Here is a 17866-nt window from a genome sequence, read left to right as displayed (position 1 = left end):
TATATCTGATTGTTACAGTTACTTTCAAAATTAACCTCTGTTATTCTCTCCAGGTTGCACCCACATCGTCGAGCAGAGCTAAACAGATGGAAACTTCTAAAACGAACGAGAAGGCAAAGGCTACAACTTCATCTACGCACACAGATAATGTAATGCAGCTATCGACAGCAGATGGGGTGATAAATAACCTTCAAAGGGATGACTCTCTAGACTCCGGTTCCTATGGAAAACAAGCTGGAACTCATGATAGTGGTACACCAGCCAAAACTATTGGCAGGTTTTCAGTAAGCAGCACGCAAGATGAATTAACTTTAGCAGCGCCGCATTGCTTAAGGTTCTCTGCGCCCCCGGACGTCTATTTGGATGAGCTCCCTTCCAGCCCCGACCAGAAGACAGCTGTCCGACGGGTGCAGACAGCCTCATCCGTTGATGTCCTTTGTGACCAGGGCTCGAGTGATTCTGCTGAGGAACCTTTCCATCGACAGGCTGCTGCGGCTCAGCCGTCCCCTCCGAGCAGCAGCGCAGCCTCTGACTTAATTAAAAAAGCAGCAGCTTTTCTGCAAAGGACTGGAAAAGTGGGCTCCCAAGGCCCCGATTCACCGAACGGGCAGGGAACAAAGATTCCTACCATCAACATAACGTCCTTCCACTCGCAGTCATCGTACATGAGCAGTGACAATGACTCTGAATTTGAAGATGCAGACATGAAGAAAGAACTGCAGAACTTGAGAGAAAAGTATGTTGGTTTTGCGAACAGTATTGGGGTAGAATGCATTGAGATACTTAGGCAGCATCTCTGCGTGTGCTAAGCAAATGTGTTTTGCGTAGCTGTAGTGAGTAAAATGCTCCTGAGCAAATTAGGCATCACTGAGACCTTCCCTTGAATGTCATCCTGCATCATTTTATGCCTCACTTTATTTTCCATTTCCATTTGGAAGTGGAATAATTCTTTTTAAATCAGTGAACTTCTGCTGTGATATCCAATTTCCCTGCTTAAAAACTGCATTGATATAGCAGCAAGTGGTAGCACTTGTGGTGTGTTTGTGTGTACTATTAGGATCCAGTGTGGGTGCTGCGTAAGGTCGCATAACTAGTGTGGATGTCTGCATAGAGAGCTGTAAGGCATTCTCTTCATGTCCTTCTCTGCAAGAGTGCTTCAGACTGGCAGACCTACAGACCCACCACTGTCCCTGATGTCACTCTTTTGAGAGATACCTGCTAACAGATACTAAATTAAAACCTTCACTTCACCTCACACCATGCCTAAACCTCAGCAATCTGCCCAATCTCAGGGAGGTTTGAGAAGCCTCAGTGGTCTGCTGTGCTGCCAATCCTCACAGCTTTATTAAAACATTAATGTTCCTTTCTTTCCTGACATGCGATGGATAATTGCTAGCATTAGTTGGTAATCTAAGCAAAATCTTTAATGTATGATGTAATGGTTTTGCTGAATATAGATGCTACAAGTTTTTTATACAGAACTACACTAATACAAAAAGTTTGAAACTGACTTTATGGCAACTTTAAATCAGAATTCCAAAATTGATTGCTTTTACTTAGCATATTTGAAGTCTTTTACCCGGGGCTCTATCTTACAAATCAGTGTATGAGAAGTCAGCCGCCACCTTTGCTAAGTAGGTGGTTCTGACTTCGCACGCTGTTGGGTAGCTTTTATGATTGAAGGTTGTTTTGTTTCATCTCACAGCTAGTTCTGCTGCCAACGCGTGGTGCTTTATCAAATACACGCTAGCAAACGTTTTGTTTTTATGCTTAGGCATATGAAAGAAATCGCCGAACTTCAGACTCAGCAGAAGAACGAGATAGAGGCTCTGTACATTCGGCTAGGGAAGCCCCTCCCTCCCAACATGGGGTTCCTTCACTCAGCCCCACCAAGCGGCCGTCGACGAAGAACCAGCAAAAATAAATTGAAAGGTGGAAAACTATTAAACCCTCTGGTTCAACAGCTCAGGAGCGGAACATCAAGCACAAGTAGGTGCACTAGGTTACTTTCCACTTCCCTGTTGGTTTTGGCTGTTATGGTTTTGCTGTGTAATTGCATGGACTGCATAAAAGTTACTGATTTTTTTTTCTTCTTAAAATGGTGTCTTAAGTTTGCATGCTGTGAACTGGTTTTGAAGTGGGCTTCCTTTGAGACCATCTTGTTACAGTGCCCCATGCTGAACTGTACCTTCCCTGCATTTGCTGACAGTGTTTGGCAGACAAACAATATCCCACTTTAATTTGGAATACAGCCTGGTTATATTTTCTCATCGTTTCTCCAAATGCAATTTATTGATGTTTGCATTCACTTCTTAGGAGCTGCTGTCCTCTATTGATTGGGTACTGTATCCTGTTGTTGTTTATTTTTTCCTACAGTATGCTATATAAATAAGATGGGATTGTATTTGCTTCCCCAACAGTGGGAGATAAGAAAACAGTTAATAAAATCTGTGATGGATGCTTCGACCATCTTTGAAATACTTTGAGATTTTCTCAAATGCTCTCAAACAATATGACAATCTTGAGTCATGATCTCTTTGGAAAGTAGGAAGATGACGTTACAGATAACAAATATCGATACACTCCAGTGCCTATTTCTTCAGCAGGATGTAGAATAGGCCAATTTTCCTTCAGCTTAGTTCATACGGTTATGTGGGAGAGTAGCATGCTTCCATATTGACCCCGTATTTCAAATCTGGTGGGTCTCGTTTGCACATCACTTTTACAGATCTGCTTAGCAAGGCTGATGCAGTGGAATTCTTATGACTGTTTTAGAGGGTTTTGCTTTTAATTAAGGATTCCAATTAAGACAGGGAAAGCAGATTCAGAGGCAAAGTGTTGGACTAGATGATCTTATAGGTTGTTTCCAACCTTGTAATTCTATGATTCTATGTTCTGTGCTCCATCTCAAGTCGGATTATTTTTGCATACAGGATCTGAAGCAGTGTTCAATCTTTCATAACCATTTTGCTGCTGCTTGGCTAACCGGTGTAGGTTTTATCTCCCTTCCTTGTGGTGAGATGCTGTGAATGTCTGTGATTTTGTCCATCCGTTTGCCAGTTTGTTCTTGGGTTGTCTGTAGCCATTTTCTGTCTAACAGAGAGAACCCATATCTCTCTGTTTCTGCTCATGGGCCTTGGCTCATATCAGCCAAGGTAAAAGCCTTAGTTCAAAGAATTTCAGCCTATTTCTGAGTTATAATGTCCTCCTCTTAAACACCATTTAAATTAGAGAATGGCAGTTTGCTCAGTTATGTTGTTTCTTTGGTGCATGCTTTCCTTCCTGCATTTCTTCTTTATTATTTGTCACTATTCTGAGGCACTGACTGAAGTTCTCATTACTCTGAGAACCTGTATTCACTCCCGAGTCTTCTCACCCTTACCTAGTTAGACTCCTCATTTCTGGGGCTTTCTGAGGTCATTTCTCAGAGATGAAGGGCAGATAGTCTCATGCAGTTATGGATATAAGCTAATTAGTATTGCCTCTGTTAGTTGCTTTTGCTGTTGAATCTGTATCACAAATGATTACGAAGCTACTATCTTGCTAAATGTCTCCTTACCCAATATACCTATATAGACAGATATACAGATACAAATTTTTTATAGAGATGTGTATATATAGATAGATAGTTATAAAGAAAAAAATCCTCATGTCTTCTCAGCAGCTTTTTATTTTTCTCCACTGACTTGCTTTCACCTCAGGTTTGAGTGCAAACCTACTTATTCTGCTCAGTCGTCTTGTGCCTCCGTTGCCCTAATCAGGTACTTCTGCAATTCTAAACAGTGCTTTTTGAGTTCTTGACTCCAGTCCTTCTGAAAAACTCAGAAAAGAAACTATAAAAATCAAACTTACCCCACAAGCTTCTTGGAGGATCAAGAGCAGTGGCAGTGTGTGTAAACTATTTGGTGGTGGTGGTGATCTGTGTAGTCTGTGCTTCATATGGTACTTCTGAATTGTAGACTGCTGTTCTTGGAGACAGTTGTTTTTAGGCACTGATATTTCTTCAGCAGTTTGCTAGCATTTGCTGTTGCTTGTATTTTGTTTTTGTTCTTTCAGGTAATGTTTCAGACTCTAAAGACTCACCTCACAAAGAAACAACTAAAGCTCAGCCCGGATCTCTCGAAACCACAGGAGTAACTTCCTCTGTGTCAGCCACATTTGGGAAGTCTGTTCAGACACAGCAGCCGTGCTCTGTCAAAGCCTCTTTGTCTTCTGACATCTGCTCCGGCTTAGGCCCCGAAGGAGGTGATGTGAACGCAAGCTCTGGCCAAGGTGATTTTTTCCTACCAGCTGTTCAGCATATCCTCCAGCACATGCTAAAATCAATTTGCTTCCCTTATGCTTGAACTTTTAGGAGTGGATTTGGCAATCCAAATTACAGGCTTATCTTTAAAAATATCACTGCAGTATTGTCAGGAGAACAAAAATACAGTATCTCACAAAGTATTCAGAGTCAACACTCAAGAAGGCACACTAGATTTTAGGTAGGAAATACCTTCTACCTTTGCTGGCAGTGCTACTGACACTTTTTCTGGAGTCTGCCTTGTGGATTTCTTAAAGGGAAAAAATAGAAAGGGAAGAGAAAAAAATTAACAAATGAAGACGGATAGGAGACTGTTTCCCATGGTCCATTTTGGGCTGTTGTTTTAGTGCCTTGATATGGCTAGACCTGGAGATCCTCATTATAAAGTACTAATCCTTCTGAGGTGTGGAAAAACAATAGAACCAAGTTATGTCTCCTTTATCTAAGGGGTTAACGTTGTGCATGCTTTTGGAAGCCCAGCTAAATGACTGTAGAGCAGTAGATTGGCTGTTCCCCGGTCCCGACTTCTGGTACTTCTGTGTAGTGCATACCTCTGTAGGCTTTGACTGATCTTGTTGCCATGCATAGTGGAAGTTATAATGATGATTAAAGTACCTTCCTCTCATTGCACATCCTGCCAAACTAATCTACAAAATATCTATCTGTTCTCTTTTGCCGTTATTGCATCCTTTGTGTACGGTCAATTAACTTAATCCTCTTTGGCAAAGTTAAAATGGAGATGTGGATGTTTAACTAACAAAGCTGATTTGACTGATGGTATAGGACATCTGATCACAGCTACTTGTACTTTATAAGTGTCTTTGTTTTCTTCCCTTTATATTCATTTACAGGCTGGACGGTTTTCCACCAAACGTCTGAGAGAGTGACCTATAAATCTAGTAGCAAACCTCGTACCAGATTCCTCAGTGGACCTGTGTCTTTGTCCATCTGTTTGTATTTGTTCTTTTGTATTTTATCACAGTCCATCTTTCTTTTACCCCTTTTTCCAATCTCATGTTTTATATCTCTAATATGTTTGGCAGGATGCCCCTTTTTCTGAGCCATCTTATCTTTCTTTATCTTTCTTTTAAGTAATCATCACAAACACACCTTATTTATATTAATTTTTCATATGAAAGCTTTTTTGCACTGCTTTTGGCTCATGCCTGGGCACCAAAAGCATGTGTGGAAGATCTCATCATTTATGATATAGCCTAATGGTAAATTTTATCCTGGACTTATCAAAGCTTTTGTACTTTATGTGATTTATGTTGAAGTAATTTTTTTATTTGCAATGTGGCAAATATACATGTCTGCTGTCCCGGTTCCAGCGACAACAAAAAGAAATCCATCCTTCTGTAGACGAATGGTCTCTTTCACACATGTTTGGACTATGAAGACATGCATGTAGCAAGCTGATACAATACTAGAAGGTCACTGAAGGGTATAACTTCCATACAAGGGCTGTATTAACACGATCTACAGTACTGTTTATATCCACTCTATTTTCTTTAATTTTTCCCCCGCTCTTTGCATGTGGAAATGCTGAGACGATAGTGCTCCAGCTAGTTCTTTCAAAATGTCTTTTCTAGGTGGGCTTTTCCCCATGCATTCCCTTCGATCAGTTTAAGTGAGCAATTCTCATGTACACCTCAGTGGCGGGAAGATGCGGTTACTCCAAAGGAGAGTGCCATCAACTTTATGTGTAAACTGATCTGGCTGAAGCACTGCGCTCAGTTTATTTTCTTATGACCTTATGTGACCTCTGAGATGAAGTCAATTAGCAGTTCATCAAAGCAGAAATCAGTACAAAGCAGTATCAGATTATTAAATGATACTCTGAAATGGATTGTTAGGATCCAGTATTTCTCAATTCAGATAATTGTGCACCTATTGTTTATACCTTATCTGTACAACTTCTAAAGTAATTGGCGATTCAACCAAATGATATCAAGCTGTTTAATTAAAAAGTGCAAACCTTTTTACCTAGCAGTATTTGCTGCCCTTTAGGCAAACAGATTTTGCTTGTACAATAAAGATATGTTGGGCTGACCAGGTACTATAGGCCACTTACATATAAAATTAGGAAGGCTGATAATGTTCAGGAGAAAATGTTTGGTTAACCCACTGTTTGTTTGCATTGATACCAAGTCTCCCATTGCAGTGCGATGTTGCTCATCATTACCCACGTGGTATAGATCAAAGGCACAAGACCACTTAAAAACACTCCCCCTAATGTTACAAATAAACAATACTTTTAAGAATAATCTTGATTTTGTTTGAGGTCCTAAATCCAAGCGTTCAGGTTCTGTAAACTGATGCTTACTGCTTAGCACACTGCTTTTATTTTCGTACCAGTTTTTAATAACAGTTTTGCCCTCAAGGTTTTTCCGAGTACCTGAGGGAAATCTCAGTATGTGATTTTGGCCATCTGGTATTATAACGGATGTAGTAGTTTCTTCTCCTGCACATATAAATCTCAAAGTGGTTTCATTTACTTTCACAGAACCACTGTTTAGGAGGATACTAAAGCTCTGGGAGGTGGCAGTTCACAAACAGCGTATTAAAGAAGTTTGAGTGCATGGATATTGTGAATGAAACTGAGGTGAATTCTTCCAATTATGAAGCTTCCCAATACTTTAAGTAATCAGCAGCGCAACAAATTGGTTTTCTGTTCTCAGCCCATATGTTCTCTTCTCAGTTTCTTTGGGCAAAGTGTTCAGAGATTTGCACTCCCCCATTTGTGAGTCATAGCAGAACCGAACTGGGGACCTGTGAGGAAGCTGGGCTGTGTGGCCAGAGCCCGCAGACGTGTCTGGTGGTTCCATCTAGTGGGTGTCCAGAGCAGCCATGGGCCTCAGGGAACAGTGCAAAGTGACCATGATGGCAAGGAGAGGGCCAGCTGGCTCGTGGCCCTTCTTTCTGTCAGGAACATGGGCTGCCCAGTGCAAAGGAGACGTGAGGGTTTGCAGCAGCTCCTGCATGGTGCTCTGTGTGAGCACCTCTGCATACAGGAGCACCAAGAGTGGGTTTGAAACACGGGGAGCAAGCGCATGTGGGCCTGATATGTAACCCTTGGGTGCAGGTAGTTCTGTGAGAGTTGGCAGTTCAGCTGGATCCGTCCCACAAATCAACGCTGTTTTGTTATTTAGGAGTTGCTGGGAGGAGTTGCTGCATTTTCAGGAATGTTCTACATCTACACATTTGACTGAGGAATAACAGCACTCTGGGGAGGGCAGCTCAGATGTATTGTATTAGTAAATTAGAATCATGCTTCTGTGAAGTAGTGTTCAGATGCTTTAAAGACAGTTGTGCCTGGCTACAAAGCCCATCAAGCTCGAACGCTTTCAGGTTCTCCCAGCACTGCTGTCTGGTCTGTCCCCTTGTCCAGTACTGCTTTTTTCTTCAACTTCTCATGGAGTAAAATATTTTTGATGGTCTCCAGCATAATTTTAGCCCAACCTTTTCCCATGGGTTAAATTGCAAGGGCGTCTTAGAGAGGAGTTTGCACTGACTGTGAGTGGGATTTTCAAAAGCTCCACTTGGCTAAGACTTGTAATCTCATGCAAAGCTATTCTCGTCAGGTCTGTAGTAATTAATATATTGTATGTGAATGGGATTATGGAAATGGTCTAACAACTTACTGCCATTTCAATTTTGTTTTAGCTTTCATGTTTTTTGACAGCCGTCACAGCACAAATACGGGACGGTGGATTTTTTTTCTGTCCTGAAAGATACAATAGCTTCTTAATTTTTCAGATGTTACCTCTGGAATTGGAAATAAAGCTTAACTTAGCTTAACTTTTACAGTCAGAGATTAAATCTCAATTAATTAGGGTTCATCTCCTTTTCTTTTCCAGCTATTAAACACCTTTATTGTGGAAGTAATACAATTAATCTGGTGAATTAGGTTTACCAAGCGCACTTTGAATTGAATTTGAATTTAAATCAAATCTTAGCTGGTCTTCGTCAGTCCCTGCTAGGTAATGTTCCCCTCTCCCAGGCAGCGCTGCAGTGATGCAGCTGGGAAGAAACAGCTCTTCTTGGTGATTCACCTTTTTGTAGGTCTTGTATTAAAGCAGGCTCCCTTAGCGTGGGTACCTTGTGCGTGTCTAGAATCAGTGCTATCTGTCACTTCCCGAATGTTTTGGAGCAGAAGGTTTGCATTGGCACCTGGGGTGCACAGAGCTCGTGGCTTGGTGCTCAGGAAGCAGTGGGGCTGGTGATTAAACATTTTTACATGCATTTGAGCACGTACTGAAGTCAGCTGCCTGCTTTTAGTTTTTGCAGGCATTTTTCATTTGCATACAGACTGTGCCAACTTCTACCTTTTGCTACATGCAGAATGCTGCAGGATAGTTAAAAAATTAACATTATATTATTATATTACTACCGCTGATGTTGCTATAATGGGGTTTGCTAGCTAACTTTAAAAGATAGGTGTTGTAAAATATATGAGGGAAAAGAGAAAAAAATTACCAAAAAAATGCAACACGATGTTCAGTTGTGACTGTGACTTGTACTTTTCATCTAAGCTTTGAGTTGAGAAACTAAGCTTTTGGTCATGCTTGCATAAGACATTACTGTAGTCATGTCCTGATTTTCCTGAAATATAAACTTCATAAAGCTATAGGAAATAACAAAAAATTCTTTCAAACCAATCGTTCTTTTCCTCCTCATGCCACCCATATCAGAACACAAACATTTCTTCTCCCTTTTTTCCTCCCTCTCTTCTTTATTTTCTCTTCTCCAGTCTCTGAGTGATGTCTCTCCTTTCTCCTTTGAAGACTCATTCAGAGCCCATGTCAACCTGGACCTGCAATCTCTGAGTTTAAAGCTGCATTTCTGGCACAGTAAAATTAAACAGTGGCACCAGTTTAGCATAAAGAAAAGCACATACATTCTGTATCTTGCTTTCTGCCCAGCCTTTTGATTTTACTCATGTGTTCAAGTGCTTCTTCACGATAAACTCACCATGCCCCATATCAGATGTTCATCTCCTCCCATACCATAACGATATTCTTCTTATCAAGTCCAAAATACCTTTCAGGAAATTTGGCACTCTAATGGAAATGGTGCCAATGTCTGGCAAGACCTAACTGTCAAATAGGGTTCTCTATACACATCTGGCACTGTAGATAACTGTCCAACAGAATATGTAAAATAACGAAGGCTCTAACAAGATAATAATGAAAAAACACGTAGTTTGGTTAAATGAGAACTCAGCTACTCTGCTGGATTGTTTTTCTGCACTTGGACGAGATGAAGGGAAACTCATTTTTAATTAACGTTCAGAATCTCACATTTAGACACAAATCATGCTAATAAATAATTGAGAAAATTGGCCTCAGACCTGCAGAACAATGTATCTTTTTGGACTTGTAAAACGGAATGTTTCAGGGTGATTGTACAGTTTGTCTTTGCAGCCAGACTAGCGTTACTTGTTCCTGAAAGCATTTTTGGCCTCCTATCACAAACTGAATTGACATCATTTCCTGCATAAATAGGAATCAAAATCTCCTATTAGGAAGCCAAGGCAATTTGAAACAAACAAAAAAATGCATCTTTAAGTCATGGGACCTTGCTTTTGGCATGCTATTGTACCTCTCAAAGCTTCTGAATGGCTGCACATTAATAAAGGTTTGAGCTGTCCAGTTACTTAGACTTCCTTTACTCACCTGAACTGCTGACTTTGTCTGTCCTTTCTTGCATAATAACTACTCTCTGATTGCTTAAAAGTACAGAAGCTTGTCCGTCAGATTTGTTATGTTCAGTCTTACCTAATTCTGTATGTCTTGTATTGTTTTACCTTGTAGGGTCCACCTTGAAACGACTATGTCTAGGCAAAGATCACAGTAGTAGTAACTATCCCATTTTTGTTTCTCAGTATTTCCTTCATGGCATGGGATGCTTTTTCTTTGAGTTTTCTTTTTTCTTTTTACTAAAAGCTAGTTGTTTAATGAGTAGAGCTGATGCACTTATACTGGTATGAAATTAGACTATCTACGTTGTGATACTTTCCTAATAATGCATGCGCTGTGATGTTTGGGATCTACGCATGCTGCAAGACAGTCGTGGTAGTCTTTGTGTGTGAGATTGTGCACGCATGCTGCCAGAAAACTGGAGTGTGTGTTTGTTTCCCTTAAATACACACTTTTATATGACTGCAATTTTTTGCTGGAGGAATTTATAGCTTAAAACTCTCTTGTTCCTGTGGAGATGCATGAAATGTTGAGCACTAATTGAAGAGCTTTCCTGTCCAAGTACTTATTTTCTCACTGGTCCCTTTCCCCCGAGAAAAGGAAAAGGAAATGAGCAGTGTTCACTTACAAGTTGTGTTGCAGGTTGAATGCATGATCGTTTAAAGGCTATTAATGTATTTTATATGACCGTAGGAATACTTTGTTTATTCAGTTTCATTGACTGGTAGCTCATTAACAGAAAATGGAAAACTGAATATTTGTGTTTGCTTCTGTAACAATTTTACTGCAGTTCCATGAACTTTTTGCTTGGAGAGATGGTCTTATTTAAAATATTTAGATAAAGTAAATCTGTTTGTAGAACCTTTCTTCCAGTTTGCTGCCGGTCTTGCTGTGTCAGACTTGTAGTTACCAACAGATAAATAGGACAGATCTCTTCCTAGTGACATACAAGCCTATAAAATTCAGTTCCTGTTAGTGCTCTTCCCATCCGCCTTCATCTGTCCCAGAAGTTCTGTATCTCTGTGTCAGAAACTCACATGCCCATTTATGGCCTCCTTTCTCCTTTTTCTTCTTCACATAATGTTTTTTTCTCCCAAAATGTCAAGATGGCAGAGGGAGCCTGTGGGTCCTGGAGCCTTTGAGACATTGAGGCCAACTCTACTCTTAACCTGTGTGCTAATTAAATTTTTCCAGGAGGGCAGAACACTTATGCAAATAAAATACATTTTTAAAACACATGAAGCTGCAGCAAGTAACACACCCATGGCAGTCTTCTACGGAGAGACTTTGCAAGCCTGGCAGTGTCGGTGGCACTGGGGGTGCCTCTGTGCATCTAGTCCTTCTCTCTTGGTCGTGAATTTCAGTTGAGAGAAGTTCTGGGCAGGTAACACAATGAGACATAATCTGAACGCATTTGGACCAGTGGACTTGGACCATTTCTTTAAGCAAAGGTGTTCTGTAGAAAGGAGGGGGAGGGCAAAGTCAGGAAAGCCTCTGTTTGAATTGCAGTATGTGGGAAGCTATGTGAGCAGATAAGTGGTGAAATGGAGACGCCATTGTCAACTTTCTTTGTGTGTGATTTTCCAGGATCCTCTACAAACAGTCTTGTAACGTGTCCCGAGCCCCTTCCGCAATCAACTCTGCAGGTTCAGGCCAACAACAGTAACAACAAGAAGGGAACGTTCACCGATGATCTTCACAAGCTGGTTGACCAGTGGACAAGCAAAACTGTTGGAGCTGCACAGGCAAAGCCTTCTTTAAACCAACTGAAGCAGAACCAAAAAAGGCAGGACATGGAGCCAAAGGCAAATCCCATGCAAACACAGAATGAGACATGTGGAGTAAGTGGCGCTCCTTGAAGAACGTTCCTTTTGCTATGTGTCTGACAGCCTTTGCAGAACTCAGATTTGGAGGAGGACATAAACTAAATTACTTCAGATAGCTGCTTCGTATAAATGTCCAACTCTTTTCATTAAGTACTAAAACAGTTTTGTTGGTTTTTTTAAATTGTCTTTTGGAATAATTTTGGGAGCTATACGGGCCGCAATATATATACTTTAAAATATATATTTTTAAATTGCAAACTGCTCATTAACAGTAACATGCAGCAATACTTAATACCACTAACCGTACGTTCTTTGACTTAAGTTTTTATTATTGCTAACATTTTCTGCTTTTTGATGTTTAACATGAATCTTCCTCAGGCAGGCAGTGCCTGGGCTAGTGGCCTAGTGGCCTGTTGGCAGCAAGCTTTTATCTTAGCACAAGCATTGCAGGTACTGCGCCAAGACAGGGCACTGCTCAGTGTTGTTCTGAATCTTGCTTGATATCCTGCACTGTGCAGTACTAATCTTGTGCATCTGTAAGGCCCTTTGCCTCATGGAAATACCATCTCAGGAATTCCGTGGAAGTGAAGTGCAATGAAGCCAGACTCAGTGGTGCCCCATTTGTCCTCTCTTATTTTCCGTAGCAGGCAAACAGTACCACGGTGTGTGTCTGTGTCTGTGTCAGCGTTCAGTGCTTGTTTGTGTGACTGCATGACAGTGTTGAGGACACAGCCAGAATCCCAATTCAGAATTCTCTCCCACCCTGGTCTGGTTTTCCAGATCCCTTTCTCATTCTCACAGACTGATGGTTCCTCAACTAATTATTTCTGCTGGATTCTTTTTTCTTTTGGAAGAGCGGAAATTGAGCCAAATAGAGGAAAACATTAATTTTAAAGGCAAAGAAATTGCGAGAGTAAAACTAGTGAAGGACTCCGTGGTAATCCCTTAAAAACAAGATAACTGGACCTGGGTAGAAAGCCATTGCTTTTTTGGCATGTAGGAGGCAGAAGGCTTGGATGCAGCAGTGGCAGCTCAGTCACTGTTCAGGTGGGACCTGCTGAAGCAGGAACTTGCTGATGTGTCTGTTTTTGTACCTGCTGGTCTCTGTCGATCACTGACTTCACAGGGAAAAGCACTTGTGTGAGCTTATTAAGCAGTTTTGTATCGATTCATAGTGGCCATTAATGAACAAAAGCTGGAGAGTAAATAATCCCTTTCCACAGTGATGGTTTAAACAGCATAAACGTGTTCTGGAGTAGAAGTGACGTCAAGACCCTGTTAGTTCTCAGAAAACAAGTCATGAAGGTGCCAGTAAACACAAATAGAAGGTTTCTGGAGATGCTCTGGGAAGCCATGGTGAGGGCACAAGCTCTGTTCCTTTGTTGTCTCTTACTCTCTTTGATGTGCTTTTCACATCTCGTGGTCTTTTCTGTGAGGCTCCTGTGGTAGCTGGAAGGATCTGGTGGGGGTGCTCTGCCTGCTTACAACTCTGGAAAAGAGATGTGGGGGAGTCTTCTTATCTTAATGATGTAAACATCAATTTAAGATTAATTTTACCTTCTGCCATGTGCAGTCTTAACATGCTGGGTTTTAGAGGGTTGGCTTTTCAGAATATGTCTGTTCCAAGGATTTACCAAGGCTGAAGTAACTTGGATCATTGACTAAGAAGATAGAAAGGTTGGGATTCCCTGCTGTTCTTCACATTGTCACTTGCTGCTTGGAACACTCATAGCTGGGGACTGAGAGCTCTGTGCCAGCTGGTGGCAGGTGACTTCATGCACCAGTCCTAGTGGGGATGTGGGCTGCAGAAGAGATGTAAATGTGGATGGCTCCTGTTTTAGGGTTGTTGTTAGGGTGTTTTGGACACAGGAGTGGCACAGCATGCCGCGGGCTACTTCAGGCCTTCCAATATTGAACAGCACTGCTGAATTGCGTTCCCTGTGCCGGGAGCAGGAGCTGCCACTGTGCTGCATCCACCCAGCCTCCTGGGCCATAGGAAGCAGAAAGCAGGGCCACAGATGTGATGAAGGAGCCTTTTAAAGCTGTGTGAGGGCTGCTGTAGAAGTTGAGTACCTTTTCAGATTCACCTTAAAGGGGATCTGAAGTGAAGGAAGAATAATGCTTCATGATGCTGGGAGGAAAAACAGCCAGGAGGAGAGGGAGGAAGCAGAGAGGATACTTAGCCTGGGCAGCCAGGAGAGTGACCCAGTGACACCAGTTCTTGGAGTTATATGGGGAGATGTTGTACTTGCAATAAATCAGTATGGAATCCACACTTCAAAATGGTATTAGACAAAAAGCACTCAAGAAATCACAAAGGACTGAAAAAAAACAGCTTTCTAACAGGGAGCATATAAAGCTCAGGCTGTACTTCTTCAGACCATCTGTTAAGACCATCTTCTTGTCTTTTTTGATTAAATGCAAGATTACCTTTGCAATAAAAGAACTAAGGAGCACTAAACAGATTCCCAGCTCATCAGAGAAAATTTTAATAAGGTTTTATGTTGGAAATAAAAGCTAGAAAGATTGGAAGCATGGTGATGCTTATCATTCTTTTTATCTTTGATAGAGCCAATGATGAAGCACTGGAACAAACCAGCAGGAAAGTGGTAGGGCCAGCTGTCTCATAGTCCAACCAAGTATTTTGTTGTGAGAGAAGCTAACATTGGCCCGTTGTAATAATTGGAAATGTAGGCACTTCTGAATTCCTTTGGAGGTTATGGGTTTGGAAAGTGTCTCCTTGAAGAGTTTTTAGGCAGGAGTAGGAGCTGTTGAGCTCTTCCACACAGCCAGTGAGCATCCTCCTGGGGTGCAGTCCACACAAGGTATGACAAAGACATCAAACCAGGTGGCTCTCTTCTTTGTGTCCATTTTTTCCCACAAATAAAATTGCAATAAATCATTGCTAAGGGTATTATTATTTTAATACTCTCTTGCTGTCTGCAGATTGCTATTTACATATAAGCTAGTTTGGCTCATTTCAAGTCTTCTCTTTCACCCTGAAAACAGGTGTTTATTTTCCCCCCACCTCCTTTCAAGATGCCCTTTCAGTGGACGTGTTGGTGATGGATTAACAGTTGGACTTTTGATGATCTTAGAGATCTTTTTTAACCCTAAGGATTCTATTATTGTAAGATGCTTCTGGCCAGCAGCAGCAAATCTGCTTGGTATGTGAATACAATGTGTTATCAATGTCTTTTTAAATTAAATGAAGGCTGCTTTTAAGGTTGAAAGCACAGAAGAGAAATCTTGAAGTTAGGTATTCAATAAGCTGCCTAAAGACTTAGGGGTTTTATTCTATTGTCACAGGTATAGGAAGCAATAATTTGGGTGCAAAGGTGGACTTGAAATTCTGCTTTGTTTCTGTGAAAGCGACAATTCCATCAGGGAAAAAAAAAAAAAGCCAATTTGTTTGGCTGCAAATCTCCATTAATGCATATTAGAAGCTTGTGGGGAAACCTTGAGGCTTCCAGTTTCATTGCTAGAGCAATGAAATGTTCCTTTTCAGAGGTTTTATTTAAATGTGGAAATATGCATGGATTCTTACTGTCAGTAATATGAAAGGGGAGTAGGAGATAGTAGGCAGAATTAAGTCAATCTGCCTGAAAATAGCAATTTCCGTCATGCTTATCCATCTTGAAGGCGTTATGCAGTGATCCTTTCTTACAAGTAATTGTGGTCCCCACCACAGGGTCCATCTGTGGACCATATCTAGGACTGTGAGCTGCTTTCTGTGTAAAAAGCACTGGATATTGTGTGGCTACAGGTGTTGTGTGAAGATGACTGGGGACGAGGAGTGTAGCAAACGTGTTTTGTCCCTTTGTACTGTTACACGACTGCATGGACATTAAAGAAAAATTATTACCAAAAGAAAAGCTGTAAACATGCTCTGAGTCTGTGATATCTGTATGTTGTATCTGTGGCAGTCCGTGCCAGCTGCTGACGTGTGTGGTGGTGTAGGCACTATTAGTAATCACTGCACATCTGTTTGCGTTTAGTGCATCCTCATTTTAATGAGCTGCCTGCCTGGGAAGCGGGCGCTGTGGAGATAGCTGCAGGTGTGAGAATGGAACAGGACTGTTAACACCTTTGGCTGTGTCTTCCACGTCCGTTGGGTTGAAAGAATGCTACAAATATGCATCTGTGCTTGATTGAAGCTGATCAATGCTGCCTCTGAATGTCAGAGCAGCTTTCTGGAAGCTTGAAGATCAGAAACACAAATCTTCAGTAACACCTCTTAACTTTTGGTACACTGAAAAAGGAGGGATAAGAACCAACTGGAGAACTAGAGGATTAAAAACAAACAAGCAGAAGCCACTGGTCCTGTATGAGCGCAGGCTGTTTTTACATCTGTTTTCAGCGTGCTCTAAGCATGGGCTCTTTGAGTTGGTATGGGATTCAGATCTTGTGCCCCTTGCTTTCAGTTCCCAAGATAACTTCATTACAAATTTTGTCAGCAAGGTGCCTTGCAGCCTCTGTGGCTTTGCTACAGCTGGGCAATCCAGTTCTGTTTTGAGGACTGTACCACTGCTTGCTTATCTCAATATTCCAGTCAATTTTTGTGTGCAGGAGGAAGGGTTTCAGCCTCCGTTGGTGTTGATTTGCTGGTTATCCAAAGATTGTGGTTTGAAAAATGAGTTTGTTTAAGGGGCTGCAGTACAGGGGGAGTCACGAGCTGGCTGTCTTTGTTGCTCACAGCATGGGTTTGCTTGTTCAAAGTGTGCCGCAAGGTGGAGGGTGCAACCTTACATTGTGAACATGCCTTTGTCATCATACAAACAGGTTTCAATGTGTATGTGGAACGTTTGGGTTTGCAACACGATGGCATTTATTCCTGACTGACATGCGTGGCCTTAAATATAGCCGCTGCTTTCCTGAGTTGATTAGCTGAGCAAGGAACGGTAAAGCAGCATAAATCGGGTAAAGAAGTAGATTACTCAACATTTGAAAAGATCTGAAAAGAAGGCTTTTTTCAGTTGTATAAGTTTTAAACATGCTAAAACGTCATCTTGCATTTTCAGTGCTGCTTGATAAGCCCATTGCTTTTAGAAGAGACTCCCTATATAAGCTCGGTACCTCTACCGGCGTTCTTGGTCAGCCACTTCACTCACAGCCATCTAGCAAGATGAAAACCATCACTCTGAGGATGCCAAGCGTGGTTCTAAGAACAGCCATCAGAAGTCGTCATGTTGTGTAAATGTGCACGTCCTCAGTCGCTCCGTTTGTTGGTCTTTGCTCTCTGCTGTTAGTTTTGGTGAATCTTTATGGATGAATGATTTTAAATTCATTGTACCAAAGTAGCTATTTCTTACTTTGACGTTTGCCATCGCATTCACGTTTCAGATCAGAAATTAGAAAAGCAGTGGAAGGCACTGGATGCTTGTGTGCTTGTAAAATTTGCTCTGGAGCACAGGTGAGCACCCCAGAGCAGTGCATCAGAGTGCCATTGTCATTTCTATTTTGAACTGAGAGACTAAAACCAGAGACTAGAGTAAGCATTCCACTCACTTCTATACATATGTTCATTTCCTCTTAATTTTCACCTTCGTGCTAATTCTATTGTTTGATGTGAAATATTTTTGGTATTAATGGGACACTCCCAAAGTGAGAGCATTGTTTTTTCTTGTGTCGTGAATAGGTGCTGGCTTGATGAGACCCATGGCAGGGAGTTGCAAATTATGTGAAGTTTAAAAAGCAAAGAAGTACTGTAAATCTCATCCAGATTGAGACCAGGCAGCGTTTTGTATAATTATTGTTTCGGTGGCATTGTGCATTATGAAGCGTGTAATTCGGGTGCCCCTGCCATCCCCGTGTTTAGGAAGACAGAGCTCTTTCTCTGAGCTTAGCATGCAAAAACAGAGTAATTGAAGTGAATGCTAATTGAATCTCAGCAAAATAGCAGGACTGGCTCCAGCAGCCCCTGGGCAGGGTCAGCTCCTGCTGAGTCCTTCTGGTTTACCTGACTTGATCCCACAGCCCCAGTGCTGGGTAGTGAACCTCTACACAAAGTCTTCCCTTCTTTGCTGCCCTTGGTT

The 17866-nt window shown here is 41.5% G+C and overlaps 1 protein-coding gene across 10 annotated transcripts in view; it reads left to right on the top strand.

The window, feature by feature from the left end:
- The window catches only part of WNK2 (WNK lysine deficient protein kinase 2), a 106014-nt gene that overhangs the window by 79374 nt on the left and 8774 nt on the right, over nucleotides 1-17866 (top strand). For 7 of the 10 annotated variants that reach the window (XM_052679105.1, XM_052679104.1, XM_052679102.1 and 4 more), the window contains 6 exons: nucleotides 54-736; nucleotides 1775-1989; nucleotides 4057-4272; nucleotides 5155-5253; nucleotides 10120-10164; nucleotides 11593-11846. In XM_052679105.1, the coding sequence (XP_052535065.1) occupies nucleotides 54-736; nucleotides 1775-1989; nucleotides 4057-4272; nucleotides 5155-5253; nucleotides 10120-10164; nucleotides 11593-11846 (1512 nt within the window). Of the gene's footprint in view, nucleotides 1-53; nucleotides 737-1774; nucleotides 1990-4056; nucleotides 4273-5154; nucleotides 5254-10119; nucleotides 10165-11592; nucleotides 11847-17866 lie in introns of those variants that run through there. The other 3 variants (XM_052679101.1, XM_052679107.1, XM_052679103.1) reach the window with 3 other exon arrangements.

The sequence above is a fragment of the Tympanuchus pallidicinctus genome, unplaced genomic scaffold (genome assembly GCF_026119805.1).
Source record: "Tympanuchus pallidicinctus isolate F22 unplaced genomic scaffold, pur_lepc_1.0 scaffold17, whole genome shotgun sequence".
NCBI classification, from domain to species: domain Eukaryota; kingdom Metazoa; phylum Chordata; class Aves; order Galliformes; family Phasianidae; genus Tympanuchus; species Tympanuchus pallidicinctus.
This window is presented reverse-complemented; position numbering and strand designations above follow the sequence as displayed.